This window comes from Streptopelia decaocto (assembly GCF_964273445.1).
Source record: "Streptopelia decaocto genome assembly, chromosome: 2".
Classification (NCBI taxonomy): domain Eukaryota; kingdom Metazoa; phylum Chordata; class Aves; order Columbiformes; family Columbidae; genus Streptopelia; species Streptopelia decaocto.
Window position 1 is genome coordinate 131,704,527 of NC_138655.1, and position 20,989 is coordinate 131,725,515.

A 20,989-nucleotide genomic window follows, 5' to 3' on the forward strand; every position below is an offset into this window, starting at 1 on the left:
CCCAATTCCCATAAAGTACCTCTACTGCCCCTCAGCTTCAGGCCCTAACTCTGGTCCCTGCACCTTCCTTCCCTGCTCTACTCATTAAGTAGATCATCATCAGCAAACGCTGGGGCTGGACACAGGGTGTCACAAGTGCTGCTTGACTGGCTGCAACATCCTGGACAATGCCATCAGACACACGGTGTGAATTTTGGGGTTATCCTATGCAGGGACAGTAACTGGACTCGATAATCCTTATGGGTCCCTTCTGACTCAGGACATTCTATAATTCTATGATCCTGAACAGCCACCCAACAAGCCAAACTGAGAAGGGAACCACTGAGTTCACATCACTGCTCTTCCTTTGGTGGGAGCGTTAATAAAGCCCAACTGTTCATATGGAGGCTGATTTTTCACACCACTTGTGGGAACCTTTTGTTCCTGCAGCTTCTGCCACCTTCCCATCTTTCATGGATTCATCATTCACTGAAGTACTGGAAGGACCATGAACACCTTAATTTTTAAAGTCTACGATATGGTACACCTACAACCATTGAACTGATGCATTTTTGCACCCAAGAAAAAATGGCAGGAGCCTGTGATCCCAATAAGCATAATGAACAGCTCTTTGCTTCAGTCTTTGTCAGTTATTTTTTGTGTTCATTTAGCAAGACAAGTAACAATATCTGCTTGTGGCAGCTTCATTCTGAATACTTTCACAATGTGCTTCTAACTACCTGATTTTCAAATTAAACTCACTAAAAAGAATTATTTGTATCTGTCTCCCTCTAGTGAGCACCAAATTCCAACAGTATCCTTTATATACATCATTTGCCTTAATGCTATATACAAGCTAGATATAGCTCTTCGTTGAGCTTCATGAAATGGCATCAAGAACAAACATTAGGCAGTTTGAGAAAGTACTAGCAAAAGTATGCAGAAGTCTCAGCCAAAGATATTTTGAGTATTTGGTTAAATTTTCAGTCTTGAAACAATACTCAAATTAGTTAATCAGCAAGTAATTTGATTGTTTACTGTTTTGTAGCACTTTCTGTATTGGGAAATAAACTCTAGAGAGTTCTCAAGTGAAGCTTTAGGCTTTCAGATTCCCTCCTTTGTTATATAAAAAGAGCTAGATTCTTGAGAGGCATATACACAGATCTGTCAAAATACACTTTCCTACAGTCCTTCGGCTCTGCACACAAACCAGCAGTGGGTTTCTGTGGGTGCGACAGGTGGCTCTGCCTCTCTGCAAGTACAGCCTCTACTTCTCTAGTTGCGCATTTCACACAGCAATAGGCTTCCTTCAGATTTCCTGTTGCTCATTCAGCTGGGAGAAAGCAAAGGGGAATAGATCAATTTCTTATTAGGATTCATGGTACATCGACTCTTACTTTCTCGGCCTCTTTCTTTGCCTCGGAGGGGAGGAAGCTGTTCCCGGCGATGCCTCTCCAGTTCCTGCTCTTGTCTCTGCTGCTCCAGTTTCTGCTCTTTTTCGAGGAGTTCTTGCTGTTGTTTAATGGCTAGGAGTTCCTGTTGTAACTTGCACATAACAAAAAGACATGAGAAAGTGCAGTTTGCACTGTTTTCTAGGTCAGTCCTGGCTAAAACAACCCCCTTGAATAACTGAACATCAGTGCTTGCTTTTGTGCTTACACTCCTTTTCACCTCTTGAACAACTTTCCCTGGCCTTTTAAGTGGGACAGTGCATTGCTGCCACTAAAATGAGCTCTAATGCCAGGTAGCAGCCTGCTGCTCTGGTTTAACTTCTTTCTCTTTTGGCAAAAATGCCTGGAAACTGCACAGGGTTCTTTGCCAGTGCATCACCCAGCTCTGGCTGCTGTGCTCCGCTGCATGTGTCAGCTTCATCAAGCTGAAGCTTAGCATAATGGCAATTAGATCAGAAGGAAAAAATGAAAACAAAGGCCAGATGATAAATTTCCAGTCAAAATCCATTACAGCAATCCTACCACAGTGGTTGTAATCCCATAAATCATTTTATTTTTACATTACATGAGGCAGCCCACCCTATTTTACAAATGCAAATATTATACACTTGCCTATCAATTTGATTTGTAGGCACAAACTCAAACAGCAGCCCAAAAATGCAGCCTTTTAATATACTCAAAACTGCACATGCAGAAAAGACAGCCATATTGAAGTCTGGCTGAAAAATACAGCTCTGTAAAATAGGTAGTTTGATTTTCTGTGGATGTAGCAGCTTCATGATTCTCATAGTACTGCCTTGGTCTGCTGTGAGCAAATTGCTGGTAGGTGCTAGTTTTGCTTGAAAAGGCTTTTATCACCCAAATACAGAGAAATAAGCACTCAAAAGCTATCTATGCCACAGCGAACCTTTCAGGCGTGTTCCCTTTTCATGTCTGCCTAGGCATATTCAGTTCGCAGATAAAGTGAGGGATAAATGAAAAACGTTGCTACCTTTATGTGCTCCTGGAGCTGGGCCTGATGCTGGCGGGTCAGGTTTTCATGCTGCTTCTGAAACTCGGCAATCAGCAGTTGTTTCTGAATTTGCTGCTGCTGCTGGATTAGAAGCAGTTCCTGCTGTAGCTGCTTTTCACGCATAATTGGGTCCACCATGGGAACCATCATCCTGAGATCAGTTCGCAAGTCTAATGGTGAGATAGGCTCTAATCCCACGGGAACCTCCGACTTGACATCCACTGTGGGAGGAAAACAACAAAATGTATATTTATTAAATATAACTGGAGAAGGAGAATGGGGATCATTTCTGCTGGGGAAAAGACCTATTAATCTCAAAGACTGCTTCAATGGACAGACCTAACAAAATACTTATGCAATCTACGCTGTATGCAAACTTCAGACATTCCTACTGCTAGCTGGAGATTTTACAGAATATTTTCTCCCTTTCTTTCCATTCTCTGCACAAATACTCGCAGATTAATATTCTGCTAAACAGACTAACAAATAACCAGTGCTAAAGACATGTCAGAGCCTAACATAGCAATATTTAGCAAGAACCTCCTAGGCACTATTAATGCTTAACAAGAAAACAACTTCCATCTCCCACTGCATTGCAAGAGATTTTCCAAAGCCAGTGTGTAGATTTGCTGGGGATGAACATCTATCCAACGCTACAAAGCTACTGAGTGTAAATACAGCTGGCAAACACACATAGGAGTAATAAAATTATAGGAACATAATTTGACACAGAAATTAAAAGTTTTAATACAGCTTTTTGAAAAGTGACCATTGTGCTTGGAGTTGATTAGACATACATAATATACTATATGTATCTTACAAGAAAATGAAAAGATCTTGGTTTATTCTAATTTATTGCAGTAGTGGTATATATTGTCAAATAAACACTAAAGTAGTTAATGAAGAATCCTATGTTTTTCCACATCTTGATTTAAATTGAAGAGACTAAAAAGCAGAGAAAGAGAGAGCAAGACTTGCTGATTTTCACCACAACACTTGTAAAGCTTATGGTTTTCATACTAAGTGAAGAGACAGAGTGTAACTTTATCTCTTTGAAAAGAAAAAAAACTAGCAAGTGACATTTCTGCAAGAGGAAAATAAATAGTAGCAGAGGGTCTCTGCTCAAGCTCAGCAGTTCTGATTCCATCCACAAGAGGACAGTGGAACACAAACACATTCAACTCATGTTCCTACTGCTCCACTATTTTCATAGGAAAATAAGATTACTAGCTGAAAACAAACATGCTGTCAGAAATGACTAGAAAACAAGATTTTAAGTGTATTTTTTCCTTTTGCTCTGCTACAGCTGTGTTTTTTTCAAGGAGAAAACAAAAATGAAACAGAGAAATATTCCAGCAAGCAGGAGCAGCAAAGCTGAAGCAGCAGAAGTTGAAACTCCAGCAAATGCACAGAAGGGAATTCTAACTGCACAATAATATCTATTAGCCAAAGGTTTTTCAAGAAGAAGACATAAGGCACCACATCTCTTTAACTACCCTTAACCTTTTCTTCTCAAAATTCTGGAAACACACAATTTTCTGGGCCTTTTTTTTAAAAAATCCTAGTAACTATTACTGTAAACCTCAGAGCATAATTTGCCTTCTTAACCTCCTATCCCAACAGAATGACTGTGCCTAAGTGCTTACTTTTGTTGTGAGACTGATAACTAAATTATAAAAAATCACTTTTAAGTTACAAAAACTACTCTTGATTATAAATAATTGCCGCAGACCAAGAGAAACGGGCAGGCAAACCCCCAGCCTTTCATCCCATTTATTCAGCAGCAATCCACATTCCATTTGTCTAGACTAAATATAGCCGCGTTTATACAAGAAATCAATAGTGCTTGCAGAGAGCAGAGCAAAGACATGAATATTTCATCAAACTCGGGAGAGAAATGGCAATCAGCAAACTGACAGCAAACCCCGTTGGCTGACTGGCCCCTCCAGATAAGTCTCCAGTACTTGGACAACGGCTCATTGCCTGCAAGTCATAATCTTATCATCGGCACTCTTCTATTTTTAACATTAATTGCATTGTAGGTGACAAAGGCTTATCATGTTTAAAGTGGAGAGATGGATTTTCTTACATCTTCTGTGACAGGATAATAAGCCTTACTTAGAGCAATAATAGTAACCGGAGCTGGGCAAACCCTGCAGGCTCTGGTTCGCAATGGTGTTTGCAAACTGAACCCTGCAGGGTTTGGTTCACAATAGTGCTTGCAAACTGAACCCTGCAGTTCAGTCTGCAGATACTGGCTACCAATCAACCCCTGCAGGTCTGCAGGGTGATGCAGGCTGGTGGTACTTCTTGTCTCTGATCAGCATCCCACTTCTGCATTTTCAGAGCACTTCTCGTGAGGGGAGGCCTCCAGATTTTTCTAACAATGGAAATTTCCTTTCACTATTAGTAAAATGTACAACTGAAATCAGGCTCAGTTTGGCAAGAGACACATTTTCAAGAATTTTCACACACTCAAGTAATAAATCTAGCACCAGAATATCTATTTAAGTTCAACTTTGCCTCCTTTTTAAATGTTAATAAACATTAAGGTAGTTCTAGAGACTTGAACTCATTAAATACAGAATCTTTCATGTCATTTAAATACTAATGTTTACTGACAAATAAAAACACACAGTTATTTCCTGGCATAAATATTGCTAACAGTAAGGTTACCGCCCACATTACTAATAGCTGCTGACATAGCGAATACTAACTTTTGAGGGTAATTACTGTCTTAAAACTGTACTAGATAATAGTTAGCTGGATAACAGTCAGCCTCATCAACTAAGTTATTCTAATCAAGTATAAAATCAGCAATTAAACTGAATGGTTTGCTACTGTCTGTTAGGTGGTCCTAATGCCACAAGGCATTTACACTCTCCTTACTTGTTACCAGCTGACAACAAAGAGACAAAGCAGCCCTGTAGAGCCACATCAGTGTGAAAAATGTGTCACGGAGCTGAGAATCAGAATCGGTGTCTTTAAAAGATTTGACTTTTAGCTGAAGCATCTTCCCCACCACCACCCCAACACAATTTTTCAGTGTCAAAATTGCAAAGGTGATGCAGGATATTTATTTTCATCTGGGCTTTTTATGTTCCCCCACACCCTACAGAAGAATATACATATTTTCCAGGTAGAAAAGGAATGTCCAAATCAGTGCTCGCAACTTCCAAACATCACAAGAAGCAGTAGGATGACAAACTTTAAAGACAGGATTCATCAAGATATTTGCCAAAGAAAGAAAAGGATGGATAGTGAAAGAAAATATAATCAGAGCTTGATAAAGGCTAACTTCACTTTAAGGAGCCTTGTTTTGCAGGATTTCCAGTATCACCAGTAGAGTGATGCTGTAGCATGACCCTGCCTGCACTCTCTTCACCACAGTCTGGAGCAGATTCTTCCCAACAGCTCTGCTGGCTACAGAGCAAGCCTGGGATTCCTCTCTAAGGTTAGCTAAAGACAAACTCTCCAAGCTCTTGTTAGCTGCGGTGAATACAATGGTAGGCTACGGAATAGTAACTAAAAACATTGCTGAAAGCTCAGTGATTCCAGGAAATATGCCAGAATTTGAGTAGAAAAATATTTAATTTTCAGCAACAACACACTGCAAAAGGCATATGTATTTATTTTTCCTATAAAAGCTCAATTGCCTTTATCATGAAACATAACAACAAAAATAGTCTCAGAAGAACATCCATAGCAATTATATTCCATAGTCGGTCCTTCCCACAGTGCTTTTCATGTTTGGCGGGAAGAAAATAAGATACTTGTAAAATGGCATGCTTGTTCAGTAGATTTAGGTGCTTGGAGTGTATATAAAATGAGCTAAAATAGTTTGTTTTAACCCTGAGGCTTTGCTTCTTGAAACTATTCTTTAAAAGAGGAATCACTGAAAAACTGTCTTTCACTCAGAGATGGCATTTCAAGCTTTGTTCCTAGTGGCTAGTTTGAATTTCTGATATATTACAATACACAAATCTTCCGAATCACAAGTGTTAGAGGAAAATATCAGAAAATAAAACAACCCACTTTCTTACCATCATCTCCCAAGAGAGACAATCTTCTTTTTTGTTGGCAGTTACTCTCCTTGACAGACATTTATGGCATCTTTAAAAGCAGGAACTTAAACAAGGGTTGCTGCCATCAGTTGACATTCTTTATTTGAGATGCAATGAAGACGAATTCTGGTAGACTTGCTTACCTGAACATCTCCAGTACATTTATTCTTTTTACATTAGAGGAACAGCGTGAATTTACCGGGATTGCAGGGACTCAAGCTGACCCTTTCCCAAAGGAATTTCTCAGTTATGCTGTTGGGGTGGGACAGTAAGGAAGGCTGGACAGAGGAACATGAAGCTGGTGAGGCTCTCTCTCCTGCTTGGTCATCCAGGGAAGCCTTTTACTGCAGAAGCAGTTAAGGTTTATGAAGTGAGCAAGGAGAACTACAAAAGTTGGAATGCTAAACTAAAATTACATGTGACAAGACACAGATGACAAGCTCCTCCAACTAGCAATTTCAGTATTAGGCAATAAAAGCCTATTCCTGAAAACAGGCAAAAGCAAGTAAAATCTAGAAGAATTATTCTGCCAAGAAACGGCCACACGTTACTCCAGACATCAACTCGGTGAAGTGTTACAAAGAAAAGAGGGAATAGGAGAATTGTTTATACTCTTTTGAACTCCGCTCTGCAAAAAACACAGCCCACCTGAAGCTATTATTAATTTATACAGTACTTTTCATATTTTTCATATGCTTTTCATAAAATGAAAACAAACCAGAAAGAGCTTAGCACATTTTAGTCTAAAAGAAGCTGCTTCCATTTGGTCTCTTCATTCAAAGAAAGTGAAAAACATTTCTTTTTGCAGGATTAGCCACCAGTCAATCATGACATAATCAGAATACTAAAGAATTTACAGAAAAGCTCTAAATGGTGGAAAGAGTGGAAGACATCCCTCTGAATCCAATGAAGATAATACTTAAATTTATTCTCCAGCTTAAACCAACTTCTCCAGATTTATGTGCCACCTCATTCAGGACTTGAAAAGCACCAATACCTGAAAAGCCACAGCAGTGTCTTTGAACATAGATTGAAAAAAATCTCTGAAAAGATTGAAAGAATGAAACACCACAGGAGGCTGAAAGTTGCAGGAATAAGGAACAGAGGGTAGGAGGAAAACTTTGGCAGGCGGGTGAGACACAAAGTAACTGGCAGGAGATGGGGCAGAAAAGGACCAGCCAGGCAATAAGACACAAGCAGCCAGCCAGAGATGGAGCACTGGGGAAGGAGCTAAAATTTCGTGTCTTTGCGCTGAGCAGCAGCATGACAGGAGCACTGCTCACTCTGTAACCTCAGAGCAGGCCTGGCACCCTGGCCAGGCAGCATCGCTTGGTCTCGCTGCCAGAGTAAATAAGGAGCTAACAGCAGAGCAATGTGGCTGTTGTGAGGACGCCGGGAAATGCGGCAAGCAACTTGTTTTTGAATAGCCATGACTAAAGCGGATGGAGTTTGGCATGCAAACTACTACAGCAATTGTTCAGTGTTCAAACTTGTAGAAAAATGTCCTAATGTGGAGCCTGCTCCCCAGAGGAGAGGTGGCTCACAGCTTTCTGGGGCAGCTGTGCCACGACAAGACGAGCACAGAAAACTGCAGGAGCAAGAAGATGAAACTTTAAGAATAACTAGTGGCATCAGAAGTACAAGTCAGATGATCAATAAACTGCTAAAGTTTAGGTTATCTCCCATGGGATGCTTTTATCATCCCAGCTCTGTTGGGTAAAATCTTGTACACCTCAATTTTCAGTTGGTATAATCTGTCATTCCTCCGTTAACCTCAATATAGGCAAAGGCTCTTTATACCACCGGAGAAGCTTGATGCAGAATCTCTCTCACAAGTATAGTGGTGAAAGAAGATGGCCTTGAGAGCATCTCATTTTAACATGAGGACAAAAGCATCCAGATTTAGAATGACACTTACAAAACTTTTTTCCAATATTTGAAATCAAAATAAAATTTTCTCCACTCTCACAATTACACTAGTCTGGATTTTGGTTGTCACAGGCAAAGGAAGCAGAAAGAAGACAGCAAATACAAATGGAAGTTTTTTTTCAAAAGCAACACCATGGCTTTCAAGGCAGTTAAGTACTTGACCGCAATTTGTACTTTAAAACTTCCTCGCTTGGAATGCAAAAGCACAAGAAATTAAAACACATTTCAGATCAGAGAAAATACTTTCCAGTTATTTTCTTGGATTATCCTTCAAGAGTCTGTAATAATTTTAAATAGTAGTGTCACCGAATTAGAAGTATAAATGAACTGTCAAACCTGATGAGGCACTCAATTGAGTTTATGGTATTAAGGAGACGTGTAATAAATTGTACTAGAAATGTATTCCCCTTTCTTTTATAAAAGGGATCTTATCATCATTATACCTTTTCCCTATTTCTTGTAAGTGTTTGCATACATGTCATAATGAGAAGTCAAATAAATGCAAACAGTGATCTGGGCTTTGATTTACCATTCTCTTATTTCCCCAGGGCCTGGAAAGGAAGCTCAAACAACCACAAACTTCTAAAATATCCGTGAGAGGCCTTGAAATACCAACACTGAAGTTACAGCTAGCTGGCTTTTATAAAAAAATCAAAGGCTTTATTATATTGATTTACTAAAATCAGATTCTTTCTCTGCAAATAGGCTTTTGAGTCAAACAGTCATAATAAACACAAACATAAATGCCATGTAAGTTGTTATAGCCCAGAAGTTTTAAAATGTTATAGTGTTCACCGTTTCTTCTCTACTGAATACACAAGCAAGAGTTCTACTTAGGAGCCTGGCAGAGTTCATGCAAATATCAGGCCAACCACTTCTGTCACAGTAATAAAGGCAAATGTGCCTAATAAATCACATCAGAATGTGAAACACTTTTAAACTCAAACCTGGGAAGATCTGCTATCAAGAAATTCAAGCTGAACTATATTTGGGTTTCTTAGTTACTTTATTTATATTTCAGCTAGCAGAACTCTTACACATGCATTCCCTACACCCATCAGCATATAGGCACTTTCCAGAAAATGCCCTTTTGATAGGAATCCAAGGATCCTAAACTCTAGATACTACTGCTACAGGCAAGATAAAAAGAGGACAACGATAAAGGTAAACATAGATAAAAATGTAGAATTTCTATGTAACTTTCTTCTCAGTTCCAAAGCCTATGACATACTGGTGAAACTATTAAATAATGATAATATATCAGTGCTAATTATGCTGTTGATACCTGGTACTGGGTTAGCCTATTTGACCATAATGTGCTTGCCCCGTGGAATGTGTGTACAAGAAACAACAGGGAAGAATGTAAAACAGCATTATTTTGGCTGTGTATCTTCTATGCATGGGTCAACACCACTGTCAGCCAGATCACGCTGACAACTGAAGAAGGTTTGGTTTGGTGGCAGCACCACTTAGCGGCTAGAGAACTAAGTAGGTGCAATGTCCTCAAACCAGTAGGTGCCAGCTTATCACTATCTGCTGGTCACTTCACTAAGGCCTTAAAATTAATTAAAATGAAAGCATGAATGATATAAACCTGTGGGTATGCACTTGTATACACATGTAATTCTTGCATCATATCCTGAAAGGCTAAGAAAAAGCAAAGAGCAGACATGACACAACAGATTTCTCTCACCTGTCTTTATAATAATAATAGAAGCTACATACACATGAGAAAGTCAATATGCTTTTAATTGTATCGGTATTATTATACATTAAAAGATAGTGTACAAAGTCCCCTAGGTTCCTAAGGATGACTGAAAGGGCACCATGAGGGCTTCTAGAGACCTCCTACAGCCTTTGCCTCAACCCAAGACAATATGCGGCTGCTACAAATGGTACCAAATACATCCAGAACACATGGTTTTCACTTTCCTTTCACCTCTTCTCCACCTGTGAATGCTGCAGGCACACTGGGGGCAATGTTGAGTTTACACCTGCTGAATAATTCCCAGCAGTAGGGATACCATACTCTAATCCCAAGTGGATGACACAGAGAAAGAGGAGATGGGAAAAAGCTCTTCCCCAAAGTGAGAATATCAAAGGTAGACAGCTACCATTCCAGCATGCCAGCAGGTATATGCTGAAGTGTCACCGGACAGTGTGCTCAGGCAAATTACACAGTGGGTGGAGGTTTGCTGAACAACTATCTCCAAATAGCTTTGCTATTTCAGGGGTGTGAAAGCCAGTGCTCCAAGAGAAACCCTTGGAAGGCAAGATACAGTGCAAACCTTTCAAGGAACTATTGGCAACATTGTACGTTAGGGAAAAAGATGACCAACTCCAAAAATGCATTGAAAATAAAATTTTCTAGTTCCTATATTTTTCTGTTTGCCTTTTTTTTTTTTTTTAATTTTTGTAGCTGTATGTGCTCCACAAGATGATACAATATTTAGGGTGTTCTTTTCTTTTTTACTACATAGCAAAAACTATAACATACATGCAACTTAATAAGCTCACAGCCTCTCTATTATACTCAGAAAATCAAGAACCACCTTTTGTTTTTCCAGTGTTTTTAACAAATATTTATGGAATGTGCTGCTTTTTGGCAATCATGGGGCTAAAAATGGGTTTGATCCCCAGCACAGAAAAAGGGAGGTCAGAATAGAATCTCCCACAGAGGAGGGGAAAAATCCAGCAGAAGGATAATAACACCTTTTAAAGAATCTTTCTAATGGGGGATTAAATGAGATGCCAGTCAGAGACTCGCAACACAACAGTACTTACTACATTGGCTCAGAAATAAAACTCTTACATATCCTATGCAAAACTAACAATTGAAGATGTTTATTAGTAAAGACGTATTTGTCTGCATTATACATTTTTTCCCATTCTGTTTCCCTTTGTACCATGTTGCCTTGGGCTGCAGGATAGTCAGAAGAGTCTGTCCTCCTCTGCTTACCTAAAACACCTAGTATATTTGCATAGTGACTGAAATAAAATGAATAAATAATACTAGAACACTGGTTTGCCATTTTTCAGAAGCCCACCTGTTGGCTTACAGATACCTAGAAGCAGAAGAGATTACAGCATGCATAGAGAAAACACTGTGGCTAAGGCAGGGGAAATGAAAGGAAAATATATGGTCCCAATGATGATGCAGAGGAAAGAAGGCAGATTTTCTTAGACTGCAGAACTGAATTAGGAGTGGCAGAATATGAAAATGGACAAACAATGGCAATACATCTGACGGGATTATTATGCAGCAGTCAAGCTCCAAAAGTGGATGGTTAACAACGTCAATCAGCAGAGAAAATGGGATGCTCTAAAGAAAGGGGGGTTTCTGAGGAAGATCCCTCTCAGCTTGATGAAAGGGTTGTGAAGGTTTTGAAGTTCTTGGTTTAATCTGTTTTGTGCTGCAGACAGCGTAGTCTTTCAGGGAACAACCTTGAATACCATGCAGATGGCCTCATTTTTATTACTAAGGCATTACATAAGGCAGGCACTCCAGTAAAAGAGATTACATAAAATATACAAAAAGCATTATGAACTCACAAGCAAGAAAATGCCAACCTTCCAAAATGCTTACTTGTATTTTCTTCTCATTAATGTGAAGACAGTTGCGGTTTTATATCATATAGATCCAAACCATAATCATTTGCAGTAAGTAATCACAAAAAGTCTCTCTCTCATATTCTGCCATTTGGGATTTGGGGGAATTACTTGAAAAAAGGAGACAGACATCTCAGGTTCACAGTTGTAATCTAACTAATGCAGAACTCTTCCATTTTCCCAAAAGGGTGCCTTGGCCAAAGCAAACTTCAAGATGTTTACTTCTAAAATTAAATAATGTTCTTGAGCTGAAAAAAAGTCTCAAGTTAAGTATGTAACAACTTATTCATGTAATTCTGTGACATATTTAGCATCGTCACTATAACACTATTTATCTAAATTCCTTGTTTCCTATTTTTCCTCTTCACCGCAGTAAATTATTCCACCCCTACTGTGTCCATATTTTGTTGACTTTGACTATCTACTTGAAAATATGTGCTGTAAACATCTGCCACGAATTCAAAATATTTCCGATAGCAAAAGCAACTTACCACTGACATTGCATTCTGTATGACACAAAGACAAGACATTTCTGTGTTTTCATAATGATGCAGCACTAAACTTAGAAAGTATTATTCATGATTCGTGCTCCCTAGACTAGAGAGATCTCTGAAAGGCTCCCTCCAGAATACAGAGATCAGACTTCAGCCACCAGAGGGAGTCAATCTGTTTTGTCAGGTCGACAGGATTAACAGAAAAAGCACTGAGATGGGAAGAAAGTGCTAACAAATACTGTATTTTATATCCAGGTATATGTGGATACCAAACATTAGAAAAAAAAATAATTAGGATTCTGTTCCTTGAGATAATTACTTTTTTTTGCTTCAAGTGTTCATCAACAAAGTATGACTTCAAATGAATAAAATTTTAAGGAATCAAAACCTAATAACTGACATCATCAGAATGATACTCATATTTTTATCCAAATTTATTTGAGTTCAAGTCACTATCACACTCATAAGTGTGTTTCAGATATAGGGTAACTCAAAACTGTAAATACAGCAGGTTTTCTTCACGTTATTTACGATTTAGTCACCTTAATCAGCAAATAGAGTTATGGACCTACGATGGTGAGTACAGGAAAGAAACCAACATTTCTACTTACTCTGTCAAACATTAGTCTTGGTAATTTTTCAGCACCGGAAAATCAAACTATAGGAATTATTAAGATGATGGCAACTTTCTCAGTACATCATCTGGAGGTATTTTACATTAGTATTATTCTATATAAATACTGAAAAATGGTTCTGCATTCTGTAATACTCCAGAAACTAATGAAATTAAATGAAACACTTTAGGAAATTCATCTGTTATGTCAGAAGAAACAAAAGCCATAGAAAAATCCTACACAATTTTGATTCCACTTAGCAAGTGCAGTTCAGAAAACTGGAAATCCAAAAGTTATTACCCATTTTTGTTTTTCCACATTTCAGTAGGTCCATTTCTTACTAGTGGGCCAGTTGTTTCTCTTGTCATCTCAACTCATCTGACACGCAGGAAGTCAGTCACACCAGTGGGCATTTCTTCAGTCTCAAATAAGAGATTCTTTCAAAAGCAAGCTTTTCCAGAAATTAAATTTCCTATTAAGAAGCCTACAAAAATCAATGGGAACTCTTCTCAAATTTCAAACTCAAATTTTAGAAGCTGCAGATCAGGGCTGGAACACTGGACTGACTGCTTGAATAGAGTCAAGCACTCAAAACTACTCTTCAAGAAACTCTTTGGGTCCTTTGAGAATCCTAATCATTTAAATAACCTCTAGTCATATTGAAACCCACTTACCAGATTAATCATTTCAAGTAGAAGTTCCCTCTCATCAAAACCAAGATGAACAAATCTTAGCACACTGCAATAAGAAGTACATTTAGCCCTGTTGACTGAGCCTTTGAACCTATCTGGAAATGTCATCATAAAATAAAATTCTGCAATACAAGAGGCAACAATGAAATTAAGTGCTAATTTTCTGCACTTTAAGCAGAACTTTTTGTGATCAATGAGATGGCATTAACAGTATTTTATGGAATTATTGCATCAGGCATTGTATGTTAAGGACTGAGAGAAGGCATCACAACTAATTTAAAGTTTTCCATGGAAAGTCTGTAATACTGATTTTAAAGCAAAGCACTGAGAGAGCATACTACCACACAGAATTCATTAACCCATACACTTTAACAAGAGACAAACTGGAATCAAAAGATTCAAAAGAGGATCTTAGCTGTAGCTAAGTCCCTTACTAGCTTCTCATGTTCAGTATGATTTGTTTTCTTTCTCAGAAATCTAAAAATTCCTCTTGACTGCAGTAATTTGACTACTTTTGAGCTTTCCTCTTACTCAAAGTATTTCAAAAGCTACCAGGAAGTGATTTTCAATAGTTTTAGTTTATTGAAAATATTATAATGAAACATGTTAAAAGAATTAAGAACAAAATGCAAGTCATTTCTGATGCATCCAGAAAGTACAGCTTCACTTTCTATGTTTTGGGGTTTTTTTAATATATATTTATGCCATGCACATTTATATTTCTCAGAGTTATGCTGTTAAGAAACAGGAATTTATTTTGGCTAAGGAGTTTATTTACAGTAATTTTTAGATACGCTTGTGTTCGGTTTTCTTCCTTTGATTAGGATCTGATAGTGAATACCTGAACTGAAATTTCTGCACTGTTACAGATTGCCCTCTAGCCAACCTTGGTCCAGAATTCTCCCTCTGCTGACTGTATACTTTAATTAATTACATGAACACTGAGTCCAGGTTAGTATTCCCATAAAGCATGTTTCATGTAATGTGTTAGGAAGTGAAGGTGAAGAATATACCACATGAAGCTACTCACCAACATAAAACACCATTTCCTAGAACTACCACAGAATCTACACAACCACAAGCTGCTCATTCTTGTGGACAGCAAAACTTTGCAAGAAGTAAAGGAATAACAGGGTCTGTACACAGCATAAATATAGAGAGAATGGTCACAACTCAGGCTACCTGAAGGAAAGGAGGTCTGGAAATACAGACAATCGAGATGCCATTGATTTCATGTGAGTGCTATTCTGTCAACAGAGAGCTATGCACCTGATGAAACACCACAAAGCAGAGCTGATACCCAATACTACCGCCTTTCACTTTCTCCGCACATCAAGAGTCCCAAAGTGAAAAACTAACTAGCTCTTGGTTCAGAAAGAGCTCACTTATGCACCCATAAAATTCCATTTCATTTCCAATCACACATCTGACAAAGAACAAAAGACAAATTAAACTGATAATCAACACACAGGCAAAAGGGCTTCTCAAGGATTTACCTTAAATGCCTTTTGAATACAGGCAAAATGAACAGCTCACCTTCCATGCCAGAGATGATAAAAAACTAGCATATGATCTCTCTTAAAAAATGGGAAAGGAACAAATGTCATTCTCCACTATCCTCCTAATGCACCCATTTCCAAAACTTGCACCATCTTTTATAGAGCTTGCTTCATCTCATCTTAGAGGACATTCTGATAATGGGAGACTAGTTGCAAACTGAGATAGAGTTGCTGAGATCTCACCACTAATTACAAGGAGGTTGACTTCAGACAGTGCCATGCTGTATTTATCACCCAGCTCTAAAAAGGTATGGAAATCAAATGCCATAATGCTGGATGACTTGGGGTCACCAGGCTGAACAACTGTAGATCCTGCACTCCTTGAAACAAGGAGACCACAGATTCTTTGTTAGTCACCAATAACATATAGGGCTGTATGCCATCTATGATACAATTTTGTGCAAATACATTTATACTGACAGCACGTTACCACAGCATAAGGTGAAGATCTCACCAACATTATTGGGTGGGATCACCCTTTCTGTCAATGAAGCAAACTATTTTAGTGAACAGTTAACAAGAAAATCATAAGGGATCATTTGGAATCCTTTTTTTATTGAGCCACTTTTTTTGCTGCCACCCACCTGAAATTCAGCTTATTGAAAAGTGTAATTTTTGACAGAAAATTATGTCTAGCTAGAGGATATTCAGCTTTTAATTCCTGTATGACAGCCAAAGGACACTATGGATCCAGATACACAGTTTAATACCACAATAAATTCTATTAAAAAAAAATCAATAAACTTTGTCCCTCCTAACATTCAAATCCTCAATAAAACCCATTGCAACAGCACCTTATGACTTTCATCCAATTATGGCCTTTCAGAAACATCTGAAGGCACACACAAAATCTTGCTAATTACTCAGAAATATGGCTAAAGGTCCCTAACTTCCTGAATTGAGTGAAAATCCCAAATAACACAGTGATCTGCTGCAGTTCAAATGTCCTAAGAAAGCAACTGTGTACAAACTACACAAAAGATCTTCAGACTTGGGTCGGTTCCTGAAAAATGGTTGCCCACATGGAACTACTACAGAGCACAGCAGGGAAGCCAGTGTTCACTCAATTATTTCTGAGATCTCAGAGCAACAATAACCCTCTTCAGAGCTATCTTCTACCTTTCCAACGTGGACCTGTTGATCACCTTTCCCTCAAAAGAAAGAGGCAGAGTAGATGGAAAATTAAACACTAAACCTGCCAGCCTTTTAAATAAAGCCTTCTGCTGAGATCTGACAGGGCACATTTTCCCCATGTGTGTGCTCAGTTCCATGTTTCTGAGTACAAAACCCTGCTACAGCCATGAGATTACGCCAACCAATGCCAGGCAGGCTCATGACACAAGCTTCAATCCACTGCCAATCCAGGCTTAAAACTCTGTTGGCTTTTCCAATACTGATATCAAGCTGGTGGGTACATTCAAACAGCTACCAAACTGCCCTCTCCAACCTTTTATCTGCAGAAACCACCATCGCAAATTTCCCCGTTATCAGTATTATGAAGACAGAAAAAAAGTAACTTACTTGCAAAGCAAAAGCCATCCCAATCTGAGAAGTATGTCTTTTTCTGAAATAAACGTTACTCGGTTCTAAGAATTCACACAACTCACTTCCTTTGCTCTTCTTTGACAATGTCTATTTAGAAGAGAACTATTTATTTCCCAGTACATTTCACAGTTCCTGTTTCTAAATGAGAATCATACTAACAAAGTGTAGAAAGACATACTTATGTCTCAAGAAAGCAAGACTGATTTCTATAAGGTATGTACAGTTTTGTTTCAGGAGGAAAAAAAACCTAACCAAACACAAAAAACCCAACCAAACAAAAAAACCCAACCAAACAAAAACCTTCAAAGATGGACATTGATACAGTCAGACCTACTGACCCAACTATGAACTTGCCAAGAAGGAGAGGAGAAAGTAAAAAGGTGTTTAAGATAAAATTCATAATTTGAGATTATTGTATCGTACTATAGTTTCCAATTTACCATCCATAAATAAATATCAAAACTGACCTTCTTCTGAGAAACAGATTTGCAACTGTTTAATGAAAAACGATTGTCTCTTCACCTATTAGTGTCACATCAGATTACAGGTACTTCTTCCTTCCTGTAATACAGCAGACTCCATGTTAAAGTAATTTCAAGATGATATATTGTACTTTACAAAAAAAAAACCAAAACAGGCAGAGTGAAGGGAATCCACTTCCTACAAATCCACTCCGTGCGTAGTTATTATTCTCGTCTTATTATACAAATATTTTCTGCTGAAACTAAACCACCAGTGTCCTGTTTCATACTGCCATATTTACAGCAAAAAAAAAAAAAAACAAAAAACAAACATTTGAAAGAATACAGAGGACCACAGCACGGATGGCCAAAACAGCAAAGGAACTGCAGCAAATCAAATACAATCATATTGAAGGAGATTATGCAGTGAGATGCAGTGGATTTTTTGTGTGCTTTGAACAGATACTGTGTATTTTGCATCCCTTCCACGCTCTTTATAAGCTCTTTACCACCACCTCCAGGTACTACTCTCAACTACCAAGCATTCGCTGGTACCTCCTTGCAGTGCGAAACTTTACTGGTAGGTTCACTGAACCATGGGTACACGTTGGCCTGGGCACACAGAGCTGCTTTCATCCCTTCCCTGTGGTTTCCTTTTTCATGGTAGGCTACCCAATATTCCATGGCACAGTCTGAACCAGTATAAACTTCCTGCTAAATGACTGCGGTTCCAGTCCTCACCCTGACCGTGGGCACCAGGGACTGACCACACTCTCCTGAGTACAGAAGTATCAACATGCTACTGGAGCTGGTGAGTAAAATGATTAATGTGTTGAAATACCTGTATTTGCTAGAACAGTATGTTCTTAACTGTTCCTTGGGCCTTTTGGAATCTGTAACTTGCACCACCATTGAAGAATAAAATAAAAACACAAAGCCATGAAGGTTTATTCTCAAAATACCTTTTTTGCCATAACAGAAACTTCACCATGTCTCTGAATACCATTAAAACGAGTAATCTACTTGAAAGTAATATAACTTGAAAAGTATCCTTAAAAGTGAAACTATTTAAATTGTTACATTTATATTTTATAAGTATACTTATAATTTTATATTCATGATAATTTTAATACTTTTCACTTTACTGTTAAAACATCCCACAAACACATACAATTCAGTCAAAAGCTGCAGAAACATTGGGGTCTGCCATCATAAAGCACTCAGCTATAAAGGAAGAACAGATAAAAAAAAGGTAACATCAACTTTGAAGTTTACATTTAAACCTTAGATACACACATATAAAGAGCTGGATTAAGAAACAGAAACTGTAAGGCCATGCCAAGAGCTGCAAAACAAAGAACTGTTTAATCATAGAAGAAAATAATTTCTCTTCTATAGTGTTCCAGTTAACGGTTAGTGTGGAAAGTTAAAGAAAAATGGCCCAAGTATAATAATTATTCCTAAATATGAGATGAGCTTAAAGCTACACCTGGGGGAGCTCAGCTGCCTCATGCTGTGCTTAAGCTGCTCATCCCCTCTCCCTCATCTCTCACAGCCTTCCCAAGCAGAACAGATCAGCTGTCACAACCCTCTCCCTGGACAAAAGGAGGAGCTCCCTGCTCTGGTCTTGTGCAAGGAGGTGAGACACTGGCTGAAGTCACTCTGAGTAGGTGTGGTGTGAGTCTTACTGACAGTCACATAAGATATGCCCAGCGACAGCCCTGATTGTCTTAATAAACCAATATGTGTTATCAGAGTCTGTAAGAAGCGAGTGTGAGCGCTGTGTAACAAGCAGGAGCTGCGTAAGCAGTGAACGCAAGGAATTATTTCTTCAGAGATGAATATGAGTCCTACGTCCCACAGTGACTCAGTAAAACATAATCCCGTATTGAATACAATTAAGTCAATTAACACCATATGAACACTATTTTAAAACTTGACAAGTTTGGTAGTGTCGTGCCTTGGGAACAGCCTTCATTCAGCAATGATAAAACCACTCTTACATTAGGCAGAACTCTTAGAGCATGGGAGCACCACTTGAGATCAAAAAATAGCCCATGATAACTGATGTTGACAACTCCCAGTAGTAATATCCCAGCCACTTTAGTGACTGCTCTTGCAGCCTGTGAAAGACAGAGCCACCGATATGAAGCTAACAGTCTTTAGCTAGTTTCAGTCTAAGTAAAGAAAACCATCTGGCAAGAAATCTCAGCCAGCCAGCCGCAGGGCTGTTAAACCGCTTTGCTGAGGCTGGCTGCCAGTGGGGTTGCATACGACGGGCAATGGGGTGAGGAGCAGGTCTGCACCGATGTTTTTGCCTCATGCTAGACAAGCCTCTGCTCCCCCACTGAAAACACAAATTTCCCTATTTCATAGAATAATAGAATAGTTTGAGTTGGAAGGGACCTTCAAAGGTCACCTAGTCCAACCCCCCTGCACTGAGCAGGGACATCTTCAACTAGACCAGGTTGCTCAGAGCCCCATCCAGCCTGGCCTTGAATGTCTCCAGGGACAGGGCATCTACCACTTCTCTGGGCAATCTATTGTACCTCCTTTTCTGCCATTCCCCACTGAATGACTTGGCGTGTAGCAGTAACGTCCTTGGTCTTCCTTCAACTACAGTTGGGATCCTCTCCCAGTACTTTCCTGATTGCAGCTGGCTTTATGGCACAAACACACATGGCAAGACAGGGAAATAACTGAAATAACGTCTTCCTTCAGGATTCATAAGGGGCACACAGTAGAAGCAGTTCCCGTAACTGACCTGGAGAAGAAGGGACAGAGCATGAGTACTTGCCATAATTTATTAAGATAGGTAACGGAAAAGGAATACAAACCACTTGTGTAAAGCTGATGGCTTTAATGAACCACTGAACTATGGCAGACTTTGAAGTTTGGGTAAACTGGACTGAAATAATCCATGTCTGCCAACTGTTTATCTATACTGATGTGCCAGTTGCCATTATCCTTCTGTGATAGTTACACATCTTAAAGGACAAAGAGGTTTAAGTTTCTCTTCACCCTAAAGATGTAAATAAGGGTCCCAAGTAAATATCTATTGCTTTCACTTGAAATTCCTACAGATTTTGCTCACATCTTTTGGTCAATTTCAGCTGGCTGTCAACCAGAGTACTCACTGGTACAACACTTCTCTGAGTCCAATAGCCATTTCACACTATTTTGCTAATCTATTATTCTACTGCCAGAAGCATATTTTCATAAAGCAGATCATTTCTTCAGAGAGAAAAGCTTAAATGGGTGAAAAGTCACTGAGGGAAGTCATGCGTTTAACCCCATCTCATGTAAAAATGGGACTGGGTTTCAGTCAAACAGATGTACAAAGATCTGTAATTTTTTATAGCATTTACAGAGATAAAAGGCATTTGAAAGAAAATCTGTGCCTTTTTAAGTTAATTCCTAACCTCTTCCCTCACGGCTTTGACCCATGCTCACAACAGAGTTCTGCTTAGAGTTGGTCTGCCAACACTTTCCAGGTTATGGCAGTCCCCTGAAAGTAACTTGGCTCTGCACATTTAGAAAAGAAGGACTGACGTGTATCACATGGCCAAACTGGAGCCTC

The 20,989-nt window shown here is 38.9% G+C and overlaps 1 protein-coding gene across 5 annotated transcripts in view; it reads right to left on the reverse strand.

The window, feature by feature from the left end:
* HDAC9 (histone deacetylase 9) overlaps positions 1 to 20,989 on the reverse strand; it is a gene marked incomplete at its 3' end in the record, with an annotated part of 428,033 nt that overhangs the window by 223,333 nt on the left and 183,711 nt on the right. For 3 of the 5 annotated variants that reach the window (XM_082043859.1, XM_082043857.1, XM_082043856.1), the window contains exons 2-3: positions 2,422 to 2,663; positions 1,377 to 1,524 (exon numbers count right to left, since the gene is read on the reverse strand). In XM_082043859.1, coding sequence (XP_081899985.1) covers positions 1,377 to 1,524; positions 2,422 to 2,663 — 390 coding nt within the window. The remainder of the gene's footprint in view (positions 1 to 1,376; positions 1,525 to 2,421; positions 2,664 to 20,989) is intronic. The other 2 variants (XM_082043855.1, XM_082043858.1) reach the window with 1 other exon arrangement.